Source organism: Hordeum vulgare, chromosome 7H, assembly GCF_904849725.1.
Source record: "Hordeum vulgare subsp. vulgare chromosome 7H, MorexV3_pseudomolecules_assembly, whole genome shotgun sequence".
Classification (NCBI taxonomy): Eukaryota; Viridiplantae; Streptophyta; class Magnoliopsida; order Poales; family Poaceae; genus Hordeum; species Hordeum vulgare.
The window spans coordinates 592,147,652-592,156,233 of NC_058524.1; the positions used below are offsets into that span (position 1 = coordinate 592,147,652).

The 8,582-nt window shown below is 49.6% G+C and overlaps 1 protein-coding gene across 1 annotated transcript; it reads right to left on the reverse strand.

The window, feature by feature from the left end:
• Window positions 1–2,267: 2,267 nt before the first annotated feature.
• On the reverse strand, window positions 2,268–8,263 carry LOC123412954 (auxin response factor 17). Its single transcript, XM_045105910.1, has 14 exons — window positions 7,460–8,263; window positions 6,695–6,813; window positions 6,471–6,569; window positions 6,323–6,379; window positions 6,080–6,235; window positions 5,892–5,976; window positions 5,654–5,744; window positions 5,375–5,539; window positions 5,171–5,293; window positions 4,962–5,037; window positions 4,623–4,770; window positions 3,395–4,536; window positions 2,879–3,069; window positions 2,268–2,790 (listed from the first exon to the last, which is right to left on the reverse strand). The coding sequence occupies exons 1-14, from the start codon at window positions 7,518–7,520 to the stop codon at window positions 2,574–2,576; spliced, it is 2,730 nt and encodes a 909-aa protein (XP_044961845.1). The 5' UTR covers window positions 7,521–8,263; the 3' UTR covers window positions 2,268–2,573.
• Between the last annotated feature and the right edge of the window lie 319 nt (window positions 8,264–8,582).

Below are 8,582 nucleotides of genomic sequence, written 5' to 3' on the forward strand. Positions count from 1 at the left end.
TAGTTTTGATAACTAATTGATAATGCAGATGTATTAGGCTTAAAAATATGTAGACATGCTTCTCAAGAAATATATATAATCATTAGAGCATCTTCAACAACGATCGTAAAAAACGCGCGTGCAGTAAACACCATTTTAGCGGGCGTGGGACGGTTTCGCGAGCTCCAGCGGAGGCGGTAAACTCACGCGCGTGAAAAATGATTGCGCGCGCGTGGGTAAAAGCGGGTACGCGTGCTAGATTTGGGGCACGACGTCCAGCGCGCCTATAAAATGCAACGTCTGACACGCGCCCTTTCATCGAAACCGTCGCCCTCTCGCCTTGCCACGCGCCCCTCTGCCTCTTTTCTTGCCTCGCCGCCGCCGCGCCATCATGCCGGCGCGCCGCCGGGGAACTTCGGGCTACCACGGCGTCCGTGCGCGCCCCTTCGACACCTTCTACGCCGAGATCCGATCCGGCGACATGCGCCTCGGCCTGTTCGAAACCGATCGCACGTACGACGTGGTGGTGTGGCTCCTCAACGGGCCTCGTAGGGAGATGAATTTCCCCGAGGTGAAAAATATCCTATGGTCAAAAATGCATGTTGCATACGCTGAAGTTTTTGCACGTCTGCTGGAGTGTCGCGCCAAATTTTGTGGCTTCCATCGGAGTCAGCGCTCGCTGGCGCGTTAAAATTAGATATATGCGTGTTGTAAACTGAATTTTTATGCGCCGCGCCGCGCATTGTGTGTCTGTTGGATATGTTCTTACAATGATATTCAATATAACAGTTTCAAAAGTTGGCTTAAGGATGAGTGACAAACTTATGTTAATATCCTATAAAAAATATTCTTTGAGTGTGAGACCACATTGTTTCTTTCTACATCTGACGCCTATAATAATTTTGTCAATTTCAAGACACTGAGGGTCAGTTCTTTTCGCCTTATAATTCTGGAGAATTGTAATTCTCGTAACTGCCTAGAGGATTATGTGACCAGTCTAGAATTACGAGAATCGTCGAGTTTCCACGATTCTCTAATACACTCCTGATTTTGATAATTCTCAGATGATTCCTAGAAAAGAAACGAGTTCTTTTGCAATTTTGATTCTGCACGCCGTGATTCGGTACGTAGCAGCAGCAGCGGGGGCATCATGGTCGCGTCGCGTCGGCCCGGCGTGCGCGTGCGCTGTTTCCTTAAACCAAAACACCAGTCTAGGCAGCGCGGCAGATTCCCCTCGGCCGTGCCGACGGTTCCTGTCGCACCCTGGCGCCGTACCGTCGACGACGGCGAGACGCCAACGGCGACAGCGGACAGCACAGCACAACACGCATCCACTCCACTTGCGTGCGCGTTTCAACCCTCACGTGAAAGAAAGAAAGAAAGAAAGAAAAATTCGAGATCCGGCCGGAGATCTGAGCGCGACGGAGGAATCCTCAGCCGGTCGGCGTGGGGCAGAGGGCGGATCGCCGGAGAAAAAAGAAAGATCGGGTGGCGCGTGCATCACCCCTCCATCTCCATCGTCCACATGGAGGACATGGGTGCGTGCGTGCGACCACGATGATGTGCGCCGCCGTCGACGGCGACCGGAGATGGATGAATCCCCACCGAGGTGAGGTGAGCTGAGGTTCGTACGGGAGGCGACGATGCACGGCGCGGCGCCCCTTGGGAGGAGCATCGAGCCAGGTGAGCGAGAGATAGACTGATGGACAGATAGAAACTGCTACTACTTGATGAGGACTGATGGCGTGACGGATAGATGGATGGATGGAGGGGCATCGCATCGCATCACATCCATCTATCCTTTTCTCGTATAGTTTCAAAGGAGAAATCCTCAAAATCTGGTTGCTCCTCACATGGTGGGGTGCTGCTATGCGCTATGGTCCAGCTCAACGCGTGCAAAGCCAAAGCCAGTGCCTAAAAAGAGATGGAATGATGGGGTGGATGCCTACATTCCTCCTCCCCCAAAGCTGGCCTCTGTCCATCTTTGGGCCTGTCCATTCCACCCCACTCATCATGATCCTGCTGCACCACAACGCCTTTCTACATCCACAGCTAAATATATAAATAGCCATGCCACTAAAACAGCAAGCAAACGGTGGCAACTCCAGGGTGCTACTACTACTGATCTGGAAGGGAGGCCATGAAGACCAATCCAGACTCCTGACTGAACTAGGGTGCCTTGCCATATATGCATGTGGAAAACAAACAAACAAACAAAAATACAATTTCAATGCAGGATATGAACAAGATAGGGCAATTGCAACACCGACGATCCGCGACAAGAGAGCTGCATAACTTAAGGAGCCTACATTCACAGGATTAGTAAGGATTCCATGGAGCATGGTTTTGGCAAGTTCACCAAAACCGGTGGGGGTTTACGGATCTCGGTACAGGTTCCTACTTCTTCTTAACATGATATCGCATGGCATGAATTATTAGACGGCAGTACATAACTTAAAGAGCTAGTAGGAATGGTCTATGTGCTTGCTCTCCGGTACCTTCCGGGTCTCGAAACCTAGGGGGAGAAAGGGAAAAGGGCTGCAGAAACATACGCGGCGAAGCTATAGCATTAAGAGCGAGGGCTTTTGCTCTCTTCAGAACTCGACTTCGACCGAGCCAACCGACGCGATCCCGGTGCTCAGGCTCCTCGACTCCTGCCTGCTCGCATAGTCGTCGCAGCTGCTGCTGCCGCCGCCGCCGCCTAGCCTCTTCCCGGGGGCCGAGCTCAGGAGCTCCAGGCCCTGCTTGCCCATCTGCTGCACCTCCTGCGGGGACAGGATCTTTATGCAGGAAACGCTGTTCACGAATTCCCTGCAAAGTTGGAAGGTGCCACACTGTTAAGGGACGGCGTGGAACAGTTAAGACATTCAGTTTCAACAATTACGGTTAAGAAACTTACTGCCAAGGGTCGTCGCCGACCAGGAGGACGTCCTCCTCCCGGTCGACGAATACAAGCTGCCAGCCTGATCTCATAGGGTCTTCCAACTGGCCCTCAAGGCCAAATAGACGCCCCAGTTCTCTACGTAGTTCATGATAGTTGCTAAACTTGGTGATATCAAGCGACCTTCCGTAGGTTCCAGATTTGTAAACCTGTTTGATGTTCACATGGAGAAAAAAGAACACATCAAATGCGGCACTGGAACAAGTTACCAAAATATCAGGGCATTCTTTTTTGTTTTCTTTTTGCATCAAGTTGTAGTGTGCAGTCAATGCTTCATAAGTTGAATAAAAATAGCATCAGATATCTTTCTACCAATTTTAAGGCATGTCTTGCTATTGATAGTCAAGAAATCGGCAAAACAGACAGTAGCTATATATTGTTAAAGAAGAAACATAGTTTCAGGGAAATAAGCAAGATAGTTTCAGGGAAGAAGTAAGATGATTGCTTGTCGTATAGAAAAAGCCACTCACTTACCTTCACAAAGGTTGCAGGCGGTTGATTCACTTGATCAGGAGTGTGCGAACACGGCACATATCCCGATTCATCTAAGCATCCTGAACTATTTAGAGTCTGATCCAAGGAGAAATCATGTTGAGAAGGGCTCAGAAAGTTGGAAGTGGAATAGGGAATCGCCGTCGAATCATTCTCGTCGTGAAGACCTCCTTGCATCAGAAGTGAGTGTGAGTCTATATTGACGCCGAACAGAAGATGATTTTGAGGATCAGAGTTCCCATCTTGATCCACCAAGCACCCTCTTCCAGGAAGTGGCGCCAATGCAGAGCTTTGAGGTATACTAGGTGGCGTTGTGGAAAGTTGTTCCATGTGTGGTGTAGCCTGAGGCCGAGAAGGAAGCAGAGACTCCACTGCAACTCGCTTTGACGACCACGAGCCAGCGACAGGTACCGCAGTAGGCCTTGACATACTTAGGTGTGAAGCTGTTTCTGATGAGAATGGTCCCAATGTATTATGCATGGTGGGGGCACCGGATGGGGACAATGAACTCATTTTCGTGTCCGAAAAGCTCTGAGGCTGCGAAAACGGTAAGACCGTTTGCAGTGCTGTAGGTGAAGACTGAGGACCTGGGGAGAGTTGAGAATATGCTGACTGGTAGTTTGCCATATTCTTCTGTTGTTGCATATGTTGATGTTGAGGGACTTGCATACCCTGTGATTGCTGCTGATTCGATTCTTGCTGTTGGAGAAGCTGTGGCTTCTGCTCATTGAAGGACTGGCAGCGCTGGAGCTGCTGTTGAAGGAACTCGGACTGAGCCTGGCCCTGGATTGTGGCCCCATTGATGTTTTGAAGGTATGACTGCTGCTGAAACTGAGGTTGCATTTGCTGCAAAATCTGACTTTGCAGAAGCGGCGTAGCTCTACCAACCATGTTTTGTGGCTGCTGGAACTGTAACATTGTGGGTGAAACCTTCGTTGGATCCTGGAACGCAGCCGCAGCCATCGTTTGGTAAATGTCAGGTTGTAGACCAAGTAATGACGCATCCAGCCTTGGCTGCATCCAGGGATTCATACCAGCACCACCAAAATTCAGCGACTGGAAACCAGGGTTTGCGCTATCTCGAAGCCACATGAGCGAGGAAGTCAAGTCATCATCCTTACCACCTACAGAAAGAGATAATTTATAATACTCCACACTAAAAGCATGCTAGAGAATAATTTAAGCATAGCCCATTACAAATGCTAAGTACCATGTAGAGAAGGCAAGCCAGTTGGCCACGGTCGCTTCAGTCTCAGTGGAAAAGGAGTAGGATACATCGGGAAAGTTGTCAGGGGTTCAATCTCCCAAAGTGACACCCTTGGCTGCCTCTCTCCAGCAGTTGATTCATCCCAGCCAACCTGCATTTTTCATAGGCATTTTTTTCTGTCATGCTAAACTGTGAAGTTGGTACCAAGCAAGAGCAAGCCATCTCTATAGGAATTTTCATCTTGTCTAACAAAAACTTTGCATGGTACATGGGTAAACAACAGGCAATGTTCATCTATAGACTTGAACAGAGGCAATAACAAGTGCTAGCCCATAAATATACCTTCACAGAGCGCCAATGTGAGTTTGGCCAACGGACAGCATCAAGATCACTAATTCCTGTGATTGTCCCCATGTATCTGAAAAATAAGAATTGATCGGGTTAGACAATTAAAAGTTTTTAGATAAGAATGCTAATAGTTAATAGCGTTTATTGCTGCAACTTGTCTAGGGTAAAAGATGAGAAGCACATCAAAATTTAATTTGGCATACCTCCTAACACTGGACTCTTCTGTCTCAAAAAGCATCCTGAAACGCATGCCCACCGATATACGGGTATGATACACCGCTTTTACGTACTTGGCAAGTGGTATAACAAACTCACAAGGGCTAGCTCTGCACAAACAGAGGGGTTTAAGCTTAAAGCATTCAGAAGGAAAAATACCAAATAAATAAATGCAGCCAAAAAAATTCTACCTTGGATTATAAAAGATCGTAAACCGGCTATTTGTTGAAGCAGCATGAGCAGCTGCAGCAAGAAGACCAATGTGCATGCTATCACTAGATAGGACAGAAGATGGCATGACAGTTTGTGGCCGAGCTGCCCGGCGAATTCCCAGAAGAAGCTGATTGTTGTCGTTCCTGAAAATCAAGGAGATGCGCAGTTTTGACGAGTGAGAATCTGTGTGCTCAAGTAGACAGCAAAGAGAGAGGGGTGCCGAGTTATCATCTCGAGTGTTGGAAGAATTAACATACCAGATAAACAGGACAGAGTCCCCAGCGACAAGTCTCTTTGCACTTACAAAGACACTCCAGCCTGTAGTGAGAAGATGCCGCTTTGGCTGACCTGCAAAACTAGAGCTTATGAGTGAAGTTCTTCATTGTCCTAGCATAAGGCTTCACAGTGGAAAAATAGAGTAAACAGATGGAATCATGCTTGACATTGTTCCCGAACGCATTTTTTAGAAGATATCAGAGACTGAAAATTACTCACCGCGAAAGATGTGACGGAATTTCCACTCATTGCCATGAAGATCTTTTGCAAACAACTCCTGTGCTGGAGGCTGCATAGTGAAATCCTACAAAAAGTTACAGGCAAGTTAGAAGAAGAGTTGATGATTCGGTTCACTCCCAAGTAAAATTCAAAATTCAAGCTGGAAAGTGTAGAGGAGCAGCACAGACCAGAGGAGGAAACACTTTCTCAGCTGCTCGCCGGGGAACAGAGAAGCCGCCATGCGTGCTTGTGTCACTCGCAGTTAATGTTTTGCAAAAATAATTCGTTGGCTGTTTGTTTGCAGTACCTAATTCAGCAGGCAGATACGGATCCTTGAGCTCTTGCTGAAAAGAGAAGCAAGCTGAAGTTACACCCTTGGATACTGGGTTAAAAAGAAAACTTGCGCATGGCACATGGTAAATATGAATTACCGGGTTAAGTGGTTGCAAGGTCATCTGCGCATAGACCTCGTCCGTCTCCGCATCAGCCTGAAGGTAATAAAAACCAATGGTCAAACACAAAGATAGCAGTGATGTTACATGGCTGGTAAAATGATGTGCTCCAAATCTCCACACTTACATGCATGGTCACATTGTGCAGCTGGCAGATAAGCTGTGGAGGCAGATTGGGGTAGTTGGGGATCTGAGACTCGATCTCCTTATTCGTTGACGCGGCTACCTGAGACAGAAATTCACCCAGTAAATCTACAGTCACAAAGAGCCAGATTTTTTCTGTTCGGCGCCGAAAGCTAGGATTCAGGATCATGCAAAGCTCCTAGCAGTGGAGTGGATTTTTGTACCAACCTGCTCGCTGTGACCCTGTGGGAAGTACACCACCCTGCTGCCGACTGCGGGCAAGGAAACGAGCGGGCCGGCGCAGGCGTGCCATAGCTCCGAATTCAGGCACTTGTGCTCCTCAGCAGCTGTAATGGCAAAATCATTTGAGCAGAAGGCTTGTCAGTGTTGATTTTGAACAGATAATGATGGCCCTAGGAACTGTAACAACTCTGAATTCATATGCTGGTCTCAAGATTATACTACAAAAAGGTGGGGCATGCAACGAAATGAACTCCTAACAAGTGGCCTAAGGTTGTTGATTTGTTTTTCATCTTCATGGGAAATCAGCAATTATTAAGACCAAAATACACGTATTTCCGTAAAGACTAATTTTAACAAATTAACGCATAAAACAAGAAATTGGATGGGAAATAGGCGAGATTGCATAACCGAAATTCCAATCCAAAATAATTAGCAGCGAACTGAAATTTCGCAGGCATAAAAAGTATCCCCAAAACACACAGGGAGCATTTTTCGTGTGGATTGCAAGGACCCTCGACAAATCCAAATATTACTCCACACTCGAATCCGACGCATTGGGCTAAGATGGCCTGATCACACGGCTATAATCAATCCGCACAGAGCTTGGAGGCGAAATCACAAGAAGAGAAGTGAACCAAGTACTAGTCCCACAAACTTCAAATCACACGGACTGCGAATAAATGAAGAGCGAGTGCGGCAGCAATGGACAAGAACCCCACGGACGGGGCAGGGGAGAGAAGAACACGGTACCTTCCGGCGACGCCGGAGACTGGGCCGGTAGGACGGCGCCCGCCGGCGACGAGAGCCTCATTTTTTCTTAGCCCTTTTGTTGCGGAAAAAGGCCAATCAGAGACCGATCTGATGAAGGGCGGGCAGGCAATAAAAGAGCGTGCGCGGAGGCGGGGAAGGAAGGGGAGAACGGAGGAAAGATTCCTCCTTTTCAGGCCAAATCGCAGCGCCTTCCGAAAACCCGTCGCTTTCCCGGCTCCTCCTCCTCCTCCTCGCCAACTCACTCGCCAGGGAATGGAATGGAGGCGAGCCCCTTTTGCCGTGCGCAGTCACGCCTCCTTCCTCCCCGGGGAATTACCACGGGCTAGCGGCGGGCGTTCCGCTCGAGTTGCCGCCTCCGAGGGCAGCGTGAACCGGCCACGAGCCGCGGTCTCCGGGCGCCGGAATGCGAGAGGGCCGCCGCCGGAGCAGAGAAACAGTCGATCCGAGGAGCCGCTCCGTCGGATCTCGCGGCCTCGAGCTCCCGACGGCTCAACGCCGCGCCCCGGCCGCCGCCCCCCGGCAGATCCGAGCGCCGCCGCCGCAGCCGGAGAGGGGCATGCTCGCCGCCTACTTTTCCTGCTTGCTTCAGAGCTCAGCCGGTTGCTTGCTTGCCTCGGTCCGGCTTCGCTTTTCTCGGGCCTGGCCTGGCTTGCTTGCTTCTTCCTCCTCTGGCTATAGCTCTGGCCGCCGCTGCCGCGGCCGCTGGGCTTGTTCTTGGGGTTTTAACCCCACGAGTGGAGCTGGCTGCTCTCCCTCCCTCTCTCTCCACCTCCCTTTCTTTTCTTCCCTCTCTCTCTCTCTTGTGAAAAACAAATACGGCCTTTTGTTTTTACTAAGCGACTTTGGGAAGTATACCCGTACAGTTGTGCAGCAAGACTGAAGAGCAGGTATTTTTATAGCAGTGTGGTGTGCCCCTGCTTTGCTCATGCTCATGCTCCCCGGAATATGTGTGCTTGTGTGGCGTGGCGTGGCGTGGCATGTGCAGCGAGAGAGCGCTGCACGTACGATGTGCGCGCGCGCGCGCGTGCGTGCCTGTGTGAGCGATGTGAACGTTTCTTCCAATCCCTGGTGCTGGTGGAGTGCTGCTGCTAGACCTGATTTT